Raw genomic sequence first — 25515 nt, forward strand, 5'->3', positions numbered from 1 at the left:
AGACTCTTCCTAGAGCTGGCCACCCAGCCAAACTGAGCAATCAAGGGAGAAGGGCCTTGGTCAGGGAGGTGACCAAGAACCCAATGGTCACTCTGATAGAGCAGATGTGTTGTTACCTACCCTTACCACCTGGGGGCGGCCCGTCAGGAAGTCCAGGATCCAGTTGCAGAGGGAGGTGTTGAGTCCCAGGGTCCTTAGCTTAGTGATGAGCTTTGAGGGCACTATGGTGTTGAACGCTGAGCTGTAGTCAGTGAATAGCATTCTCACGTAGGTGTTTCTTTTGTCCAGGTGTGAAAGGGCAGTGTTGAGTGCAATAGAGATTTCATCATCTGTGTATATGTTGGGGCGGTATGCAAATTGGAGTGGGTCTAAGGTTTCTGGGATAATAGTGTTGATATGAGCCATGACCAGCCTTTCAAAGCACTTCATGTCTACAGACACGAGTGCTACGGGTCGGTAGTCATTTAGGCAGGTTACCTTGGTGTACTTGGGGACAGGAACTATGGTGGCCTGCTTGAAAAATGATGGTGTTACAGACTTGGTCAGGGACAGGTGAAAATGTCAGTGAAGACACTTGCCAGTTGGTCAGCGCATGATCGGAATACACGTCCTGGTAATCCGGTGAAGCATGGTGGTGGCAGCATCATGCCGTGGGAATGTTTTTCAGCGGCAGCGTCTGGGAGACTAGTCAAGATCGAGGATTATAAAGAGCTAAGTATAAAGAGATCCTTGATGAAAACCTGCTCCAGAGAACTCAGGACTTTAGACTGGGGCGAAGGTTCACCTTCCAACAGGACAATGAACCTAAGCACACAGCCAAGACAACACAAGAGTGGCTTCGGAACAAGTCTCTGAATGTCCTTGAGTGGCCCGGCTAGAGCCCGGACTTGAACCTGATCGAACATCTCTGGAGAGACCTGAAAATAGCTGTACAGCGATGCTACCCTTCCAACCTGACAGAGCTTGAGAGGATCTGCAGAGAAGAATGGGAGAAACTCCCCCAAATACAGGTGTGCCAAGCTTGTAACGTCATACCCAAGAAGACTGGAGGCTGTAATCGCTGCAAATGGTGCTTCAACAAAGTACTGTGTAAAGGGTCTGAATACTTATGTAAATGTGATATTTCCGTTTTTTTTAAATACATTTGCTAACATTTCTAAAAACCTGTTTTCCTTTCTCATTACAGGGTGTAGATTGATGAGGGGTCAAACATGATTTAATACATTTTAGAATAAAGCTGTAACGTAACAAAATGTGGAAAAAGTGAAGGGGTCTGAATACTTTCCGAATGCACTGTATATTTTTTATACTCTGAAAAACCTCATACAAGAGAAGATTAACAAAAAGACTTCCCCTTTTCATAAGATTCAACATGAAATCTCTCTCTCGTCTCTCGCTCACTGTCTTTCTCTATCTCTCTCTCTTCCTGACAGACTTCGAGCCACACGTATATACCCTGCCCCCACAAATCTGTGGTGATCTTTTTTGATAAACAAAGACCCTACCATGCGCTGTGTGTGGGCTCTGTGCAGTCATTCTGTATGTGTATGTTTGTGTGTGTGAGTGTGTGCATGCACATGCGCTCTGCAGCGTTTTCAGCAGAGGAAGGAAGTCCAAGTCACAAGACGATGGGGGTTTCAGAACTTCAGTTGTTGAGGAAGCTTCTACGGTATTTTTTAAATTCTCCTCCTACTCTTATCCTTGTCTCTAAGATACTGTTCATATGTCTGCTCTCTGTGTGTAACAGAACTATTAACTTGGTATCAAAACACATTTTGAGATATCTTAAATATCGTATTTCTGTTATTTTGTGGATATCAGAAAATACGTAGTGAGTTTCAGGATGTTTTGTCTGCATTATGTATGTTAGGGGGTAAGACCCAGTTTGGGAGATCTGATTGGTTGAGAGCAGGCCAGCGCCTACCAAAGGCAAGTAGAGGAGTGGAGGAGCGAGAGGAGAGGGAGGAGTGGAGGAGCGAGAGAAGAAGGAGGAGTGGAGGGTAGTGGTGGAAATTCAACTGACACACTCCAGAGTATACCTGGGTATGTCTGAACAACAGAGAGAACTCAGAGTGAACAAGAACATTATTAAAGAGAAAAGGGGATTAATAACTGTTAATTTTGTTTCATAGATGATTTTATAGCTAATATATTCAAACTACGCAATAAAAAAATACATGAAAGAGGGATTAACGGGGAAGACGAGAGTGAAATATTTAGTGTTTGAGGGAGAAAGAGGGAGAGAAACCACTTAAACTCTGCTCACAGCCACACAGCAACAGTAGGCAGTGGCTCAAACCTGTTGTATACCCAGAGACAAGGAGTTCACCAGCTCATCAGCTGCTTCTTCCTGACTCGGGAGCTAAACTACAGCCTGGTCACAAGTAGCCTACTTCTGCTGCACTCTCCTCATAACATCCTGTACACTATGTATGGACAGAGGAGGACTCAGTGTCTTCCTGTTACATTCAGTTTAACAGAGGCAGGGGGATGTTAAATGTCAATAAAGTCTATATATGTGGAAACCTAAAAGAAGGAAATGAAAACGATCTGGAAATAAATGGAAAAATGTGCAATACGGACTCCCCTGGGGGACATTTGTAGATGATCTATGTTACCCATTCAGAAAAAGAGTTTAAGTCAAGTTAGAACCTGTCTATTTAGGTGAACATGGAAGAACGTGGCCCTCCGAGTTTAATCCTGAACCCCACCCTGAAGCTAAAACAGTCAACACAAACTAACAATCCCCAGACCACTGGTCACTCCCTTAAGACACAGACACAACGGCAGCGTTTGCTGGACAAGCGGGTGGTCCCTAAAACACACCGTGCTGAACGAACGGCAGACAAACATCAAATCAACATTTGGTCGGGGTGGGTGGAGAGAGAGACACATTCACAGCCCAGTAAGCTGTACAACTGTCACACCCTGATCTGTTTCACCTGTCTTTGTGTTTGTCTCCACCCCCTCCAGATGTCACCCATCTTCCCCATTATCCCCAGTGTACTTATACCTGTGTTCTCTGTTTGTCTGTTGCCAGTTTGTTTTGTTTCGTCAAGCCTACCAGCGTTTTTTCCCGAGCTCCTGGTTGTCTCCAGTTCCTGTTGTTTTCTAGCTTTCCTGGTTTTTGACCATTCTGCCTGACTTGACCCTGCCGTTCTGTAACTTCAGACACTGCTCTGGACTACTGACCTCTGTCTGCCCTTGACCTGTTTTTAAATCTAAATCTAAATCCATCGACTTCCCAACAAACTTCAGGCCCTCAAATGTTTAAAAAGGATGCGGATCAGATGGTATCCTAAATGAGATGCTCATATTCACTGGTGCAAAATGTAAATGGGCGACATTAAAACATTTGTGTGAATGGTATTTGTGTGAATGGTAACCTGGGGAAGGTTTTCTGTAGTATAAATGTAAGAGTTCTAAACTTCCTTAATAAACACAATGTCCTGGGTAAAAGCCAAAGTGGATTTATACCAAAACATAGCACAACCGATCGTATTTACACCCTAAACACCCCGATAGATAAACATGTCCACCAAAATAATACCAACTGCTATCTTTATTGACTTCCAAAAATTATTTGATACTATTTGGCATACAGGATTGTTCACAAAGTTATTGAAAGTGGTGTTAGGGGTAAAACATATTACATAATTAAATAAATATGTGTAGCATCAAAATTGGCAAGAAAACAATAGAATTCTTTAACCAGGAGTTGGGCCTTTGCCAGGGTTGCAATCTATGCCCTGCGAGCTTCAATATTTACGTCAATGAATTGGTCATTTTAGAAAAATCCTCAGCCATTGGTGTTAGTCTGCACAATTCATAGGTTAAATGCATACGCATCTTCCCAGATGACCTGTGCCTGCTGTCACCCTCAGCACATAGCCTACAGCAGAGTTTGGACCTGCTAGAACAGTACTGCCAGACCCGGGCCCTGGGAGTAAACACCAAAAATACTAAAATAATGATATTGCAGAAAATATCCAGATCTAAGGGAATTAGACCAAGTTCTCATTTGGTACAACATAAAAAGTGTACTGCACACACTACAATGACTTAAAAATAAGCTCAACTGGACACCTAAATGAGGCAGTGAATGAACTGAGACAGAAAGCACAGAAGTATTCAACACCTGACCCAAAATTAAGTAAAGCTTTGACTATGTACAGACTCAGTGAGCATAGCCTTGCTATTGAGAAAGGCCGCCATAGGCAGACCTTTCTCTCAAGAGAAGACAGGCTATGTGCACAATGCCCACAAAATGAGGTGGAAACTGAGATACACTTCCTAACCTCCTCCTGCCAAATTTATGACAATTTAGAGACACATATTTCCCTCAGATTACACAGACTAACAAAGAATTTGGATTTTTTAATATTGTTTTTAGAAACTCTCATATCTATTGGGTGAATTACCACCGGGTCCATCACAGCATCAAGATTTGTGACCTGGGGGCCTCCCGGGTGGCGCAGTGTTTAAGGGCGTTGTACTGCAGCGCCAGCTGTGCCACCAGAGACTCTGGGTTAGCGCCCAGGCTCTGTCGTAACCGGCCGCGACTGGGAGGTCCGTGGGGCGATGCACAATTGGCCTAGCGTCGTCCGGGTTAGGGAGGGGTTGGCCGGTAGGAATATCCTTGTCTCATCGCGCACCAGTGACTCCTGTGGCGGGCTGGGCGCAGTGTGCGCTAACCAAGGTTGCCAGTTGCACGGTGTTTCCTCCGACACTATGGTGCGGCTTGCTTCCGGGTTGCATGCGCGCTGTGTTATCGGTCTGTATCGGAGGACGCATGACTTTCAACCTTTGTCTCTCCCGAGCCCGTACGGGAGTTGTAGCGATGAGACTAAAAAAATTGGATACCACGAAATTGGGGAGAAAACGGAGTAAAATTTAATTTAGAAAAGACAAAATAAAAAAAAGATTTGTGACCTGTTGCCACATGAAAAGGGAAACCAGGAAAAACAAACACCATTGTAAATACAACCCAAATGTATGTTGATTTATTTTCTCTTTTGTACTTTAACTATTTGCACATCATTACAACACTGTATATAGACATAAAATGACAATTTAAATGTCTTTATCATTTTGTAACTTAATGTATACTGTTCATTTTTATTGTTTATTTCACTTTTGTTTATTATCTATTTCACTTGCTTTGGCAATGTAAACATATGTTTCGCATGCCAATAAAGCCCTTAAATTGAATTTAATTGAGAGAGAGAGATGGGGAGGGAGGGGTTGCTTTACCCTCCTGACTCCAGACTGTCTCATTTCAAGAGACCCTCTCAAGTATCCCATAACTCCTCATGTCAATCATTCCAATTACTTCTGGTCTGGAACCGAGCGAAAAGTGGAACTGGCCAGAAGTAGTGCACTACATGAGGAATGGGGTTTCACTTGGTCCTATAGTTTGACTGATATGTTAGAGCTAAGGGTCAGGGTGTAGAGGTTATGGGTCGACCCCCATATTGGGGTTCCACATGGCTGTAACCCGACCCTGCAGTTTAACCACAGACCAGGCCCCTGACCCAGTTTGACTGGAAGACATGGACGTCAAAGGTTGTCTGTGTTATGATGGCACGGCCAATCAAAGAGGAGCTCTCTTGGTAAGCATGACCCCCTCTGTCACAATTCACACATAAAGTTAACCAGACCTGGGTTAAAATACACGTGTATTTGAGTATTTGTTATTTAAATACATGTTTTCTGTGTATTTTTGTATATTTGCCCGGGCGGTCTCTCAGACCTTGTATGTGTGTGTTCCTCTGGTCTTTTAGTGGTTCCAAAGGTCAAAACCAAAGCATTTGGTAAGTCACTATCGTCTTGGCCTTTGGAATAGCCTGCCAGAGAATCTGAGGGCCTCAGAAACTGTAGACATTTTTAAGAAAGACCTGAGGATAGATATTTTTAGCCATGCTTTTACACTGAACAAAAATATAAACGGAACATGTAAAGTGTTGGTCCAATGTTTCATGAGCTGAAATAAAAGATCCCAGAAGAGGTTTACATGCACAAAAAGCATATTTCTCTTAATTGTTTTGCACAAATTTGTTTACATCCCTGTTAGTGCGCATTTCTACTTTGCCAAGATAATCTACCTGACAGGTGTGGCATATCAAGAAGCTGATTAAACAGCATGACAATTACACATGTGCACCTTGTACTGGGGACAATAAAAGGCCCCTCCAACATGTGCAGTTTTGTCAGACAACACAATGCCACAAATGTCTCAAGTTTTGTTGGAGTGTGCAATTGGCATGCTGACTGCAGGAACGTCCACCAGAGCTTTTGCCAAATAATTGAATGTTAATTTCTCTACTATAAGCCGCATCCAACGTCGTTTTAGAGAATTTGGCAGTACGTCCAACCGGCCTCACAACCGTTGGCATGCTTTATGTATGTAGCACGTCTACAGAGGATGCATTTCAATCAATCAATCTTTATGTATGTAACACGTCTACAGAGGATGCATTTCAATCAATCAATCTTTATATGTAGCACCTCTACAGAGGATGCATTTCAATCAATCTTTATGTATGTAGCACGTCTACAGGAGGTGTATGGTGTCATGTGGGTGAGCGTTTTGCTGAGGTCAACATTGTGAACAGAGTGCCCAATGGTGGTGGTGGGGTTATGGTATGGGTTGGCCTAAGCTACGTACCACAAACACAACTATTTATTTGATCTCATTCTATATAAATAGAATACATTTGTCTCTTTATTGTATTCTTGTCTATCTTCATTTGTTATTTGTATTGTGTTTGCCTTTTATTATTTTATTTCTTTCAGCTACATACATAAAGATTGATTGAAATGCATCCTCTGTAGACGTGCTACATACATAAAGATGGATTTAAATGCATCCTCTGTAGACGTGCTACATACATAAAGATTGATTTAAATGCATCCTCTGTAGACGTGCTACATACATAAAGATTGATTGAAATGCATCCTCTGTAGACGTGCTACATACATAAAGATTGATTGATTGAAATGCATCCTCTGTAGACGTGCTACATACATAAAGATTGATTTAAATGCATCCTCTGTAGACGTGCTACATACATAAAGATTGATTGATTGAAATGCATCCTCTGTAGACGTGCTACATACATAAAGATTGATTTAAATGCATCCTCTGTAGACGTGCTACATACATAAAGATTGATTGATTGAAATGCATCCTCCTGTAGACGTGCTACATACATAAAGATTGATTGATTGAAATGCATCCTCCTGTAGACGTGCTACATACATAAAGATTGATTGATTGAAATGCATCCTCCTGTAGACGTGCTACATACATAAAGATTGATTGATTGAAATGCATCCTCTGTAGACGTGCTACATACATAAAGATTGATTGATTGAAATGCATCCTCTGTAGACGTGCTACATACATAAAGATTGATTGATTGAAATGCATCCTCTGTAGACGTGCTACATACATAAAGATTGATTGATTGAAATGCATCCTCCTGTAGACGTGCTACATACATAAAGATTGATTGATTGAAATGCATCCTCCTGTAGACGTGCTACATACATAAAGATTGATTGATTGAAATGCATCCTCTGTAGACGTGCTACATACATAAAGATTGATTGATTGAAATGCATCCTCTGTAGACGTGCTACATACATAAAGATTGATTGATTGAAATGCATCCTCTGTAGACGTGCTACATACATAAAGATTGATTGATTGAAATGCATCCTCTGTAGACGTGCTACATACATAAAGATTGATTGATTGAAATGCATCCTCTGTAGACGTGCTACATACATAAAGATTGATTGATTGAAATGCATCCTCTGTAGACGTGCTACATACATAAAGATTGATTGATTGAAATGCATCCTCTGTAGACGTGCTACATACATAAAGATTGATTGATTGAAATGCATCCTCTGTAGACGTGCTACATACATAAAGATTGATTGATTGAAATGCATCCTCTGTAGACGTGCTACATACATAAAGATTGATTGATTGAAATGCATCCTCTGTAGACGTGCTACATACATAAAGATTGATTGATTGAAATGCATCCTCTGTAGACGTGCTACATACATAAAGATTGATTGATTGAAATGCATCCTCTGTAGACGTGCTACATACATAAAATTGATTGATTGAAATGATTGATTAAAGAATTGATTGAAATCATCCTCTGTAGACGTGCTACATACATAAAGATTGATTGATTGAAATGCATCCTCCTGTAGACGTGCTACATACATAAAGATTGATTGATTGAAATGCATCCTCTGTAGACGTGCTACATACATAAAGATTGATTGATTGAAATGCATCCTCCTGTAGACGTGCTACATACATAAAGATTGATTGATTGAAATGCATCCTCTGTAGACGTGCTACATACATAAAGATTGATTGATTGAAATGCATCCTCCTGTAGACGTGCTACATACATAAAGATTGATTGATTGAAATGCATCCTCCTGTAGACGTGCTACATACATAAAGATTGATTGATTGAAATGCATCCTCCTGTAGACGTGCTACATACATAAAGATTGATTGATTGAAATGCATCCTCCTGTAGACGTGCTACATACATAAAGATTGATTGATTGAAATGCATCCTCTGTAGACGTGCTACATACATAAAGATTGATTGATTGAAATGCATCCTCCTGTAGACGTGCTACATACATAAAGATTGATTGATTGAAATGCATCCTCCTGTAGACGTGCTACATACATAAAGATTGATTGATTGAAATGCATCCTCTGTAGACGTGCTACATACATAAAGATTGATTGATTGAAATGCATCCTCTGTAGACGTGCTACATACATAAAGATTGATTGATTGAAATGCATCCTCCTGTAGACGTGCTACATACATAAAGATTGATTGATTGAAATGCATCCTCTGTAGACGTGCTACATACATAAAGATTGATTGATTGAAATGCATCCTCTGTAGACGTGCTACATACATAAAGATTGATTGATTGAAATGCATCCTCTGTAGACGTGCTACATACATAAAGATTGATTGATTGAAATGCATCCTCTGTAGACGTGCTACATACATAAAGATTGATTGATTGAAATGCATCCTCTGTAGACGTGCTACATACATAAAGATTGATTGATTGAAATGCATCCTCTGTAGACGTGCTACATACATAAAGATTGATTGATTGAAATGCATCCTCTGTAGACGTGCTACATACATAAAGATTGATTGATTGAAATGCATCCTCCTGTAGACGTGCTACATACATAAAGATTGATTGATTGAAATGCATCCTCTGTAGACGTGCTACATACATAAAGATTGATTGATTGAAATGCATCCTCCTGTAGACGTGCTACATACATAAAGATTGATTGATTGAAATGCATCCTCTGTAGACGTGCTACATACATAAAGATTGATTGATTGAAATGCATCCTCTGTAGACGTGCTACATACATAAAGATTGATTGATTGAAATGCATCCTCCTGTAGACGTGCTACATACATAAAGATTGATTGATTGAAATGCATCCTCTGTAGACGTGCTACATACATAAAGATTGATTGATTGAAATGCATCCTCCTGTAGACGTGCTACATACATAAAGATTGATTGATTGAAATGCATCCTCTGTAGACGTGCTACATACATAAAGATTGATTGATTGAAATGCATCCTCCTGTAGATGCTACATACATAAAGATTGATTGATTGAAATGCATCCTACATACATAAAGATTGATTGATTGAAATGCATCCTCTGTAGACGTGCTACATACATAAAGATTGATTGATTGAAATGCATCCTCCTGTAGACGTGCTACATACATAAAGATTGATTGATTGAAATGCATCCTCTGTAGACGTGCTACATACATAAAGATTGATTGATTGAAATGCATCCTCTGTAGACGTGCTACATACATAAAGATTGATTGATTGAAATGCATCCTCCTGACGTGCTACATACATAAAGACGTGCTACATACATAAAGATTGATTGATTGAAATGCATCCTCTGTAGACGTGCTACATACATAAAGATTGATTTAAATGCATCCTCTGTAGACGTGCTACATACATAAAGATTGATTGATTGAAATGCATCCTCTGTAGACGTGCTACATACATAAAGATTGATTTAAATGCATCCTCTGTAGACGTGCTACATACATAAAGATTGATTGATTGAAATGCATCCTCCTGTAGACGTGCTACATACATAAAGATTGATTTAAATGCATCCTCTGTAGACGTGCTACATACATAAAGATTGATTGATTGAAATGCATCCTCTGTAGACGTGCTACATACATAAAGATTGATTGATTGAAATGCATCCTCTGTAGACGTGCTACATACATAAAGATTGATTGATTGAAATGCATCCTCTGTAGACGTGCTACATACATAAAGATTGATTGATTGAAATGCATCCTCCTGTAGACGTGCTACATACATAAAGATTGATTGATTGAAATGCATCCTCCTGTAGACGTGCTACATACATAAAGATTGATTGATTGAAATGCATCCTCTGTAGACGTGCTACATACATAAAGATTGATTGATTGAAATGCATCCTCCTGTAGACGTGCTACATACATAAAGATTGATTGATTGAAATGCATCCTCCTGTAGACGTGCTACATACATAAAGATTGATTGATTGAAATGCATCCTCCTGTAGACGTGCTACATACATAAAGATTGATTGATTGAAATGCATCCTCTGTAGACGTGCTACATACATAAAGATTGATTGATTGAAATGCATCCTCCTGTAGACGTGCTACATACATAAAGATTGATTGATTGAAATGCATCCTCCTGTAGACGTGCTACATACATAAAGATTGATTGAAATGCATCCTCTGTAGACGTGCTACATACATAAAGATTGATTGATTGAAATGCATCCTCTGTAGACGTGCTACATACATAAAGATTGATTGATTGAAATGCATCCTCCTGTAGACGTGCTACATACATAAAGATTGATTGATTGAAATGCATCCTCTGTAGACGTGCTACATACATAAAGATTGATTGATTGAAATGCATCCTCTGTAGACGTGCTACATACATAAAGATTGATTGATTGAAATGCATCCTCCTGTAGACGTGCTACATACATAAAGATTGATTGATTGAAATGCATCCTCCTGTAGACGTGCTACATACATAAAGATTGATTGATTGAAATGCATCCTCCTGTAGACGTGCTACATACATAAAGATTGATTGATTGAAATGCATCCTCTGTAGACGTGCTACATACATAAAGATTGATTGATTGAAATGCATCCTCCTGTAGATAAAGATTGATTGATTGAAATGCTACATACATAAAGATTGATTGATTGAAATGCATCCTACATAAAGATTGATTGATTGAAATGCACTGTGCTACATACATAAAGATTGATTGATTGAAATGCATCCTCCTGTAGACGTGCTACATACATAAAGATTGATTGATTGAAATGCATCCTCCTGTAGACGTGCTACATACATAAAGATTGATTGATTGAAATGCATCCTCCTGTAGACGTGCTACATACATAAAGATTGATTGATTGAAATGCATCCTCCTGTAGACGTGCTACATACATAAAGATTGATTGATTGAAATGCATCCTCTGTAGACGTGCTACATACATAAAGATTGATTGATTGAAATGCATCCTCCTGTAGACGTGCTACATACATAAAGATTGATTGATTGAAATGCATCCTCCTGTAGACGTGCTACATACATAAAATGATTGATTGAAATGCATCCTCCTGTAGACGTGCTACATACATAAAGATTGATTGATTGAAATGCATCCTCCTGTAGACGTGCTACATACATAAAGATTGATTGATTGAAATGCATCCTCCTGTAGACGTGCTACATACATAAAGATTGATTGATTGAAATGCATCCTCCTGTAGACGTGCTACATACATAAAGATTGATTGATTGAAATGCATCCTCCTGTAGACGTGCTACATACATAAAGATTGATTGATTGAAATGCATCCTCTGTAGACGTGCTACATACATAAAGATTGATTGATTGAAATGCATCCTCCTGTAGACGTGCTACATACATAAAGATTGATTGATTGAAATGCATCCTCTGTAGACGTGCTACATACATAAAGATTGATTGATTGAAATGCATCCTCCTGTAGACGTGCTACATACATAAAGATTGATTGATTGAAATGCATCCTCTGTAGACGTGCTACATACATAAAGATTGATTGATTGAAATGCATCCTCTGTAGACGTGCTACATACTATTGATTGAAATACATAAAGATTGATTGATTGAAATGCATCCTCCTGTAGACGTGCTACATACATAAAGATTGATTGATTGAAATGCATCCTCTGTAGACGTGCTACATATTGATTAAAGATTGATTGATTGAAATGCATCCTCTGTAGACGTGCTACATACATAAAGATTGATTGATTGAAATGCCTCCTCTGTAGACGTGCTACATACATAAAGATTGATTGATTGAAATGCATCCTCTGTAGACGTGCTACATACATAAAGATTGATTGATTGAAATGCATCCTCTGTAGACGTGCTACATACATAAAGATTGATTGATTGAAATGCATCCTCCTGTAGACGTGCTACATACATAAAGATTGATTGATTGAAATGCATCCTCCTGTAGACGTGCTACATACATAAAGATTGATTGATTGAAATGCATCCTCCTGTAGACGTGCTACATACATAAAGATTGATTGATTGAAATGCATCCTCCTGTAGACGTGCTACATACATAAAGATTGATTGATTGAAATGCATCCTCCTGTAGACGTGCTACATACATAAAGATTGATTGATTGAAATGCATCCTCCTGTAGACGTGCTACATACATAAAGATTGATTGATTGAAATGCATCCTCCTGTAGACGTGCTACATACATAAAGATTGATTGATTGATTGAAATGCATCCTCCTGTAGACGTGCTACATACATAAAGATTGATTGATTGAAATGCATCCTCTGTAGACGTGCTACATACATAAAAAGATTGATTGATTGAAATGCATCCTCCTGTAGACGTGCTACATACATAAAGATTGATTGATTGAAATGCATCCTCCTGTAGACGTGCTACATACATAAAGATTGATTGATTGAAATGCATCCTCCTGTAGACGTGCTACATACATAAAGATTGATTGATTGAAATGCATCCTCTGTAGACGTGCTACATACATAAAGATTGATTGATTGAAATGCATCCTCCTGTAGACGTGCTACATACATAAAGATTGATTGATTGAAATGCATCCTCCTGTAGACGTGCTACATACATAAAGATTGATTGATTGAAATGCATCCTCTGTAGACGTGCTACATACATAAAGATTGATTGATTGAAATGCATCCTCCTGTAGACGTGCTACATACATAAAGATTGATTGATTGAAATGCATCCTCCTGTAGACGTGCTACATACATAAAGATTGATTGATTGAAATGCATCCTCCTGTAGACGTGCTACATACATAAAGATTGATTGATTGAAATGCATCCTCTGTAGACGTGCTACATACATAAAGATTGATTGATTGAAATGCATCCTCCTGTAGACGTGCTACATACATAAAGATTGATTGATTGAAATGCATCCTCCTGTAGACGTGCTACATACATAAAGATTGATTGATTGAAATGCATCCTCTGTAGACGTGCTACATACATAAAGATTGATTGATTGAAATGCATCCTCCTGTAGACGTGCTACATACATAAAGATTGATTGATTGAAATGCATCCTCTGTAGACGTGCTACATACATAAAGATTGATTGATTGAAATGCATCCCTCTGTAGACGTGCTACATACATAAAGATTGATTGATTGAAATGCATCCTCCTGTAGACGTGCTACATACATAAAGATTGATTGATTGAAATGCATCCTCTGTAGACTGTAGACTACATACATAAAGATTGATTGATTGAAATGCATCCTCCTGTAGACGTGCTACATACATAAAGATTGATTGATTGAAATGCATCCTCCTGTAGACGTGCTACATACATAAAGATTGATTGATTGAAATGCATCCTCCTGTAGACGTGCTACATACATAAAGATTGATTGATTGAAATGCATCCTCTGTAGACGTGCTACATACATAAAGATTGATTGATTGAAATGCATCCTCCTGTAGACGTGCTACATACATAAAGATTGATTGATTGAAATGCATCCTCTGTAGACGTGCTACATACATAAAGATTGATTGATTGAAATGCATCCTCCTGTAGACGTGCTACATACATAAAGATTGATTGATTGAAATGCATCCTCTGTAGACGTGCTACATACATAAAGATTGATTGATTGAAAGCATCCTCCTGTAGACGTGCTACATACATAAAGATTGATTGATTGAAATGCATCCTCCTGTAGACGTGCTACATACATAAAGATTGATTGATTGAAATGCATCCTCCTGTAGACGTGCTACATACATAAAGATTGATTGATTGAAATGCATCCTCCTGTAGACGTGCTACATACATAAAGATTGATTGATTGAAATGCATCCTCCTGTAGACGTGCTACATACATAAAGATTGATTGATTGAAATGCATCCTCCTGTAGACGTGCTACATACATAAAGATTGATTGATTGAAATGCATCCTCCTGTAGACGTGCTACATACATAAAGATTGATTGATTGAAATGCATCCTCTGTAGACGTGCTACATACATAAAGATTGATTGATTGAAATGCATCCTCTGTAGACGTGCTACATACATAAAGATTGATTGATTGAAATGCATCCTCCTGTAGACGTGCTACATACATAAAGATTGATTGATTGAAATGCATCCTCTGTAGACGTGCTACATACATAAAGATTGATTGATTGAAATGCATCCTCTGTAGACGTGCTACATACATAAAGATTGATTGATTGAAATGCATCCTCTGTAGACGTGCTACATACATAAAGATTGATTGATTGAAATGCATCCTCTGTAGACGTGCTACATACATAAAGATTGATTGATTGAAATGCATCCTCCTGTAGACGTGCTACATACATAAAGATTGATTGATTGAAATGCATCCTCCTGTAGACGTGCTACATACATAAAGATTGATTGATTGAAATGCATCCTCCTGTAGACGTGCTACATACATAAAGATTGATTGATTGAAATGCATCCTCCTGTAGAGACATAAAGATTGATTGATTGAAATGCTACATACATAAAGATTGATTGATTGAAATGCATCCTCCTGTAGACGTGCTACATACATAAAGATTGATTGATTGAAATGCATCCTCCTGTAGACGTGCTACATACATAAAGATTGATTGATTGAAATGCCTCCTCTGTAGACGTGCTACATACATAAAGATTGATTGATTGAAATGCATCCTCCTGTAGACGTGCTACATACATAAAGATTGATTGATTTAAATGCATCCTCCTGTAGACGTGCTACATACATAAAGATTGATTGATTGAAATGCATCCTCTGTAGACGTGCTACATACATAAAGATTGATTGATTGAAATGCATCCTCTGTAGACGTGCTACATACATAAAGATTGATTGATTGAAATGCATCCTCTGTAGACGTGCTACATACATAAAGATTGATTGATTGAAATGCATCCTCTGTAGACGTGCTACATACATAAAGATTGATTGATTGAAATGCATCCTCTGTAGACGTGCTACATACATAAAGATTGATTGATTGAAATGCATCCTCCTGTAGACGTGCTACATACATAAAGATTGATTGATTGAAATGCATCCTCCTGTGAAAGACGTAGCGTACATACATAAAGATTGATTGATTGAAATGCATCCTCCTGTAGACATAAAGATTGATTGATTGAAATGCATCCTCCTGTAGACATACATAAAGATTGATTGATTGAAATGCATCCTCCTGTAGACGTGCTACATACATAAAGATTGATTGATTGAAATGCATCCTCCTGTAGACGTGCATAAAGATTGATTGATTGAAATGCACTGTAGATACATAAAGATTGATTGATTGAAATGCATCCTCCTGTAGACGTGCTACATACATAAAGATTGATTGATTGAAATGCATCCTCCTGTAGACGTGCTACATACATAAAGATTGATTGATTGAAATGCATCCTCCTGTAGACGTGCTACATACATAAAGATTGATTGATTGAAATGCATCCTCCTGTAGACGTGCTACATACATAAAGATTGATTGATTGAAATGCATCCTCCTGTAGACGTGCTACATACATAAAGATTGATTGATTGAAATGCATCCTCCTGTAGACGTGCTACATACATAAAGATTGATTGATTGAAATGCATCCTCCTGTAGACGTGCTACATACATAAAGATTGATTGATTGAAATGCATCCTCTGTAGACGTGCTACATACATAAAGATTGATTGATTGAAATGCATCCTCTGATTAGATCCTGCTGTACATACATAAAGATTGATTGATTGAAATGCATCCTCCTGTAGACGTGCTACATACATAAAGATTGATTGATTGAAATGCATCCTCCTGTAGACGTGCTACATACATAAAGATTGATTGATTGAAATGCATCCTCCTGTAGACGTGCTACATACATAAAGATTGATTGATTGAAATGCATCCTCCTGTAGACGTGCTACATACATAAAGATTGATTGATTGAAATGCATCCTCCTGTAGACGTGCTACATACATAAAGATTGATTGATTGAAATGCATCCTCTGTAGACGTGCTACATACATAAAGATTGATTGATTGAAATGCATCCTCCTGTAGACGTGCTACATACATAAAGATTGATTGATTGAAATGCATCCTCTGTAGACGTGCTACATACATAAAGATTGATTGATTGAAATGCATCCTCCTGTAGACGTGCTACATACATAAAGATTGATTGATTGAAATGCATCCTCTGTAGACGTGCTACATACATAAAGATTGATTGATTGAAATGCATCCTCTGTAGACGTGCTACATACATAAAGATTGATTGATTGAAATGCATCCTCTGTAGACGTCCTACATACATAAAGATTGATTGATTGAAATGCATCCTCTGTAGACGTGCTACATACATAAAGATTGATTGATTGAAATGCATCCTCTGTAGACGTGCTACATACATAAAGATTGATTGATTGAAATGCATCCTCTGTAGACGTGCTACATACATAAAGATGATTGATTGAAAGATTGATTGATTGATTGAAATGCATCCTCTGTAGACGTGCTACATACATAAAGATTGATTGATTGAAATGCATCCTCCTGTAGACGTGCTACATACATAAAGATTGATTGATTGAAATGCATCCTCTGTAGACGTGCTACATACATAAAGATTGATTGATTGAAATGCATCCTCCTGTAGACGTGCTACATACATAAAGATTGATTGATTGAAATGCATCCTCTGATTGAAAGCACGTAGCTACATACATAAAGATTGATTGATTGAAATGCATCCTCTGTAGACGTGCTACATACATAAAGATTGATTGATTGAAATGCATCCTCCTAAAGTGATTGATTGAAATGCATCCTCTACATACATAAAGATTGATTGATTGAAATGCCTCCTCTGTAGACGTGCTACATACATAAAGATTGATTGATTGAAATGCATCCTCTGTAGACGTGCTACATACATAAAGATTGATTGATTGAAATGCATCCTCCTGTAGACGTGCTACATACATAAAGATTGATTGATTGAAATGCATCCTCCTGTAGACGTGCTACATACATAAAGATTGATTGATTGAAATGCATCCTCCTGTAGACGTGCTACATACATAAAGATTGATTGATTGAAATGCATCCTCTGTAGACGTGCTACATACATAAAGATTGATTGATTGAAATGCATCCTCTGTAGACGTGCTACATACATAAAGATTGATTGATTGAAATGCATCCTCCTGTAGACGTGCTACATACATAAAGATTGATTGATTGAAATGCATCCTCCTGTAGACGTGCTACATACATAAAGATTGATTGATTGAAATGCATCCTCCTGTAGACGTGCTACATACATAAAGATTGATTGATTGAAATGCATCCTCCTGTAGACGTGCTACATACATAAAGATTGATTGATTGAAATGCATCCTCCTGTAGACGTGCTACATACATAAAGATTGATTGATTGAAATGCATCCTCTGTAGACGTGCTACATACATAAAGATTGATTGATTGAAATGCATCCTCCTGTAGACGTGCTACATACATAAAGATTGATTGATTGAAATGCATCCTCCTGTAGACGTGCTACATACATAAAGATTGATTGATTGAAATGCATCCTCCTGTAGACGTGCTACATACATAAAGATTGATTGATTGAAATGCATCCTCCCTGTAGACGTGCTACATACATAAAGATTGATTGATTGAAATGCATCCTCCTGTAGACGTGCTACATACATAAAGATTGATTGATTGAAATGCATCCTCCTGTAGACGTGCTACATACATAAAGATTGATTGATTGAAATGCATCCTCCTGTAGACGTGCTACATACATAAAGATTGATTGATTGAAATGCATCCTCCTGTAGACGTGCTACATACATAAAGATTGATTGATTGAAATGCATCCTCCTGTAGACGTGCTACATACATAAAGATTGATTGATTGAAATGCATCCTCCTGTAGACGTGCTACATACATAAAGATTGATTGATTGAAATGCATCCTCCTGTAGACGTGCTACATACATAAAGATTGATTGATTGAAATGCATCCTCCTGTAGACGTGCTACATACATAAAGATTGATTGATTGAAATGCATCCTCCTGTAGACGTGCTACATACATAAAGATTGATTGATTGAAATGCATCCTCCTGTAGACGTGCTACATACATAAAGATTGATTGATTGAAATGCATCCTCCTGTAGACGTGCTACATACATAAAGATTGATTGATTGAAATGCATCCTCTGTAGACGTGCTACATACATAAAGATTGATTGATTGAAATGCATCCTCCTGTAGACGTGCTACATACATAAAGATTGATTGATTGAAATGCATCCTCTGTAGACGTGCTACATACATAAAGATTGATTGATTGAAATGCATCCCCTGTAGACGTGCTACATACATAAAGATTGATTGATTGAAATGCATCCTCCTGTAGACGTGCTACATACATAAAGATTGATTGATTGAAATGCATCCTCCTGTAGACGTGCTACATACATAAAGATTGATTGATTGAAATGCATCCTCCTGTAGACGTCCTACATACATAAAGATTGATTGATTGAAATGCATCCTCTGTAGACGTGCTACATACATAAAGATTGATTGATTGAAATGCATCCTCTGTAGACGTGCTACATACATAAAGATTGATTGATTGAAATGCATCCTCTGTAGACGTGCTACATACATAAAGATTGATTGATTGAAATGCATCCTCTGTAGACGTGCTACATACATAAAGATTGATTGATTGAAATGCATCCTCTGTAGACGTGCTACATACATAAAGATTGATTGATTGAAATGCATCCTCTGTAGACGTGCTACATACATAAAGATTGATTGATTGAAATGCATCCTCTGTAGACGTGCTACATACATAAAGATTGATTGATTGAAATGCATGGGAGAGTATTTGACTCAGTGTATTTGAGTATTATGAAATACATTCCAATATTCAACTACTTGTTATTTTTTTTCAAAGAAAGGTTATCTGAATACATGTTTTGAAAAGTATTTTGAAAAGTATTTGAACCCAGGTCTGAAGCTAACACACATTTACTGTACACAAACCATATATACCTAAGCAATGCACACACACAAATCCCGCCCTGACACAAATACCTTTTCCACCTCCACACACCCACACACACAGTCACATCCATCACCTCCATGGCTGTAGGTGTGTATCCCTGTCCGTTCTCCCCCGGGGGTGCAGGTGCTCGGTGCAGGGTGATGATGTCATCATCCTCTGGGGGCTTCCAGATGTACTGTTCCCCATTCCCCATGAATACCGTCTCCTGGTGGACACACAGAGAAGAGAGGTGAGGGCTCAGCTGGCAGCCTGGTCACCAAGGCCCATATTCACTATTAGAGCCTCAATGGTAGGAGTGCTAATCTAGAATCAGTTGATTATATGGACCTGATCCTAGACCAGCACTCATAACCAGGGCCCATATTCACTATTAGAGCCTCAGTGCTAATCTAGAATCAGTTGATTATATGGACCTGATCCTAGACCAGCACTCATACTCAGGGCCCAAATCGGTTATGGCTTTGACCAGCTCCTTTATAGTTGAGTGTAGGCCTTGTAATTAACAACATCCGGTATAAATTCCAGCAAAATAACTCAATGAAGCAACTGTTTTGCATACACACACGCAGGCAAACATAATTACACACACGCAGTAGATTATCTCTGGTAGGTAACCTCAGCTTTAGGTCCGGCCTGCAGATACATAGACAGTCGACACAGGATGCCCATGAAAAACAAACACTGAGTGTGTGTGTTCTCTTGTAAATGTTTATTCAGAGTCTTGTGGGAGTAGGAAGTGGCACGCTTGTCGGACAGGTAAACACAGTCCACACTGAACAGCAGAGAGTGGGAGGAGTGTGTGTGTGTATCAGTCCACACTGGACAGCAGAGAGTGGGAGGAGTGTTTGTGTTTGTGTGTATCAGTCCACAAACAGGTGGCTCTCATGTGACTATCTACACACATCCGTTCCACCACTGGTCTTGTAGGACAACGGGACAACGGTGAGGGACTGTGTTTGTAAAGAGGAATGACATGGTTGTCTAAATGGTTTGGGTTGTGCATATGGATCAAATTATGTTCTGGCATCAAATCATCTCTGTTCACACATTTGTAAGTGGACATTTAGAGTACTAGCAAATGTCTCCCCGTTTTACAGCAGACAATCTATATGCAACTGGTTTAGTCTCCCCTAAACCATATTACTGTGCCTCTTGTCTTTCTAGTTGGTATTTTTCATAAAAATATAACTGATCACAACAAAAGACTACTGGCGATAGAGAGAGAGCTAAATGTTTTGTAGGAAATTGAGATGGTTAATGAATCATTTGTGTTTCATATACACATGGCCCCCAGATCAAAGATCCTGCCCACGTGTATGTGTGTGTGTCTGTGTGTGTATGTGTCTCTGTGTGTGTGTGTGTGTGTGTGTGTCTGTGTGTGTGCATCTCAGAAGACAGCCCACACAGCACACAGCTGTCCAGAAATCAGACAGAAATCATAACCACAATCAGATGCTGCCATCAAATCACATTTTCTTCTTCATCTGTGGATATTTTTAACTCTTGGTCGATTAGTCAGATGTTTCTCAGCCTCAAGTGATAAAAAACGTCAATCTTTAGTTAGCTGAAAGAACTGTGACTTATATTATTTAAAATATTACTTAAAATATTACTTAAAAAATTAAAATATCCACCATTTATGGTTTCAGTGATTTATGAATGTTTTTATGAGCAACATTAGTAAACGCAATTTAAGTTCATTAAAGTTCCTGAGAAGTTTGTTAATTGTGCTTGTTAATACAATCTCATAGTTACAGGTATAATTTATATTCTAAAAAACGATTGCACACACAAGAATACACACGACTTGGCAGCCAGCCAGGCTCTTGCTTAATCGGCCCCTCAGCTTCACTAGCCACTCACACAACATGTCCTCCACAGAGCAGGAGAAGGGCGGGGACGCAGGCTCACACACACACACGCACATGCACGCGCGCACACACACACGCGCTATGGAGCACGTCCACACAGAGTACATAGGCATCAACATGACTACAAACAAGAGAACACGCTCACTGGCTTTCTCCAAAACACACACACACTAAATAGACAAAAACAAGCTCTCTCTCAAGGACACACTAGAGAGTGTGAGACGACACACAATAATGCACACACAGTTGTATATATATATATATATATATATATATATATATATATATATATATATATATATATATATATATATATATATATATATATATACAGTACTGTCAAATGTTTTGACACAGCTACTCATTCAAGGGTTTTTCTTTATTTTTACTATTTTCTACAATGTAGAATAATAGTGAAGACATCAAAACTATGAAATAACACATATGGAATCATGTAGTAACCAGAAAAGTGCTAAACAAATCCAAATATATTTTAGATTCTTCAAATGCCTGCTCTCTGTGGCAAGAAGCATCATTCACCCAAGGTTTGTCAAAATTTGTCCAGTGCTGTCTGAGATATCGTGTGTGACTAACGTACGAACTAACGGATGGATGGACACAGATCCACAGTCCCCTCCCCTGATTTCATCATGTGGGACAATAAGTAGATCATATACAAAATCACAGACCCACCGCTAAAATAACATCAATCTATCCAAATGTGTGACGGAGCAAATTACACGCACGCACGCACACACACACACACACACACACACACACACACACACACACACACACACACACACACACACACACACACACACACACACACACACACACACACACACACACACACACACACACACACACACACACACACACACACACACACACACACACACACACACAGACAGTGAGTAAAAACAGGTAGGACTGCCAAAAAAGTTTGATCTTTATCCAATCATTGTCCCTCCATTTCCCTCCTTCATTGCAGCCCCCAAATTGGCCTTGACTGTTTATAAACACTATTTCCAACAGGCTTATCTGATTAGAAAGTGATATCAAGCCCGGGGCACACTTAACAATGAGATTGAATCATGTCTGTGGGACATAGCCTAACAAAGAATAGGCTAAAGAATGAAAGATGGATAGTTTGTCATCCCTTTAGACATAATCTGTGAGGACCTGACTTTTAGTAATGTTGACAGATACTGTAAGGCCATTCGAGGCTGTGCTCATGTGGCTGGAAATAGTGATTAAGATCAGGCCCTGAACTGCTCCTTACACACTGATCTAAGGCCAGTTTCACATGTTTCCTCCCAATGGTTAAGATTAGGATTGGGATTAGGGTGATTTGATGCTAGAGTTGTGGTTTGGGAAACTTCAACCTGGATGGAGCGTATCTACTCAATTCAACTCAATTCAAAGGTCTTTATTGGCATGGAAAACATACTGTATGTTTACATTGCCAAAGCAAGTGAAATAAATCATAAACACAAGTCAAATAAACAATCAAAAATGAACAGTAAACATTATACTCTTCCTCTGAGCTCAAACACTGGATAATGAGTAGAAAGAAGAACAATCTGTAGGACATAGTTCCCCCTGGTGGATAAATGGTAGAACTGACAGGTTAATATTTTTTAAACCTTTATTTAACTAGGCAAGTCAGTAAAGAACAAATTCTTATTTTCAATGATGGCCTAGGAACAGTGGGTTAACTGCCTTGTTCAGGGGCAGATTGACAGATTTTCACCTTGTCAGCTCAGGGATTTGCTCTTGCAACCTTTTGGTTACTAGACCAACACTCTAACCACTAGGCTAGGCTGCCTGCTGCCCCTACACTCTAACCACTAGGATACCTGCCGCCCCTATTTTCCTTGATGCTGACAGGGACCCCATAAAGGAGACCATCCTTGTGAGAGTAAACATCCTCCAGCTCATCCCAACTTTCCAGCAGGACCTCAGTGCAACAGTTCAGTCTCCTACACTCTAACCACTAGGCCGCCTGCCGCCCCTACACTCTAACCACTAGGATACCTGCCGCCCCTACACTCTAACCACTAGGCTACCTGCTGCCCCTACACTCTAACCACTAGGATACCTGCCGCCCCTACTAGGCTACCTGCTGCCCCTACACTCTAACCACTAGGATACCTGCCGCCCCTACACTCTAACCACTAGGCCGCCTGCCGCCCCTACACTCTAACCACTCGGCTACCTGCCGCCCCTACACTCTAACCACTAGGATACCTGCCGCCCCTACACTCTAACCACTAGGCTACCTGCTGCCCCTACACTCTAACCACTAGGATACCTGCCGCCCCTACTAGGCTACCTGCTGCCCCTACACTCTAACCACTAGGATACCTGCCGCCCCTACACTCTAACCACTAGGCCGCCTGCCGCCCCTACACTCTAACCACTCGGCTACCTGCCGCCCCTACACTCTAACCACTAGGATACCTGCCGCCCCTACACTCTAACCACTAGGATACCTGCCGCCCCTACACTCTAACCACTAGGATACCTGCCGCCCCTACACTCTAACCACTAGGCCGCCTGCCGCCCCTACACTCTAACCACTAGGATACCTGCCGCCCCTACACTCTAACCACTAGGATACCTGCCGCCCCTACACTCTAACCACTAGGCCACCTGCCACCCCTACACTCTAACCACTAGGCCGCCTGCCGCCCCTACACTCTAACCACTAGGCTACCTACCGCCCCTATACTCTAACCACTAGGCTACCTGCCGCCCCTACACTCTAACCACTAGGCTACCTGCCGCCCCTACACTCTAACCACTAGGATACCTGCTCTAACCCGACCCTACACTCTAACCACTAGGATACCTGCCGCCCCTACGCTCTAACCACTAGGCTACCTGCCGCCTCTACGCTCTAACCACTAGGCTACCTGCCGTCTCTACGCTCTAACCACTAGGCTAGCTGCCGAGCCTACGCTCTAACCACTAGGCTACCTGCCGTCTCTACGCTCTAACCACTAGGCTACCTGCCGTCTCTACGCTCTAACCACTAGGCTACCTGCCGCCCCTACGCTCTAACCACTAGGCTACCTGCTGCCCCTATCAGCACAAGCTGGTGAAGAATTACACCATATATACAGAATCTCTGTCCACCTATCAGCACAAGCTGGTGAAGAATTACACCATATATACAGAATCTCTGTCCATAAGTACCTTCGGGAAGACGTGCAGGTGGAATGGCTCCAGCTGTTTCCGTGGAACCTCCTGGCTGCGGGGCAGCAGAGGGGGCGGGGCAGAGGGTGACTCTCCCACACTTGATTGGACACTTGATTGGTCATCTGACTCTGTGTTCCCTATCTCGTTCTTCGATGCCTTGTTCACCTTAATACATTAAATTTAATTAGAAACGAGTACAAATTCATATAAAATTCATATAATGTTCCAGAGCACCATTGGAAAGCAGTTGTAAAAACACTGTTTACCTTCTTGACCTTCCGGATGGAGGCGTACTCTGCCGTTACTGGGTCCTGAATGGCCAGGGAGGGAAGGGAGGACAAGAGCGAGCCGCTAGATCCGTTAACACCGTTAGCACCATTGGGCCCCTTCCCTCCTCCTCTACCAAGAATGCTACAGCCATTAACAGCCCCTCTGCCGTTCCCTCTGCCCTTCCCCTGTCAGATACACACACAAACACACAGAAGTGAAAGGTCCTTGTTATTCCGTTGGACCAACCAAAAAAAGCGAAATAACAAAAATAACAGTCATTTTTACAGGCAGGCGTTCACT

General features: G+C 39.9%; 1 protein-coding gene across 3 annotated transcripts in view; it reads right to left on the reverse strand.

Moving 5' to 3' along the window:
* Positions 1–25515, reverse strand: part of LOC118371512 (uncharacterized) — a 117581-nt gene that overhangs the window by 13983 nt on the left and 78083 nt on the right. For all 3 annotated transcript variants that reach the window (XM_035756982.2, XM_052481888.1, XM_052481887.1), the window contains 3 exons: positions 25212–25400; positions 24943–25110; positions 19941–20072 (listed from right to left, as the gene is read on the reverse strand). In XM_035756982.2, the coding sequence (XP_035612875.1) occupies positions 19941–20072; positions 24943–25110; positions 25212–25400 (489 nt within the window). The remainder of the gene's footprint in view (positions 1–19940; positions 20073–24942; positions 25111–25211; positions 25401–25515) is intronic.

This window comes from Oncorhynchus keta, chromosome 27 (assembly GCF_023373465.1).
Source record: "Oncorhynchus keta strain PuntledgeMale-10-30-2019 chromosome 27, Oket_V2, whole genome shotgun sequence".
Classification (NCBI taxonomy): domain Eukaryota; kingdom Metazoa; phylum Chordata; class Actinopteri; order Salmoniformes; family Salmonidae; genus Oncorhynchus; species Oncorhynchus keta.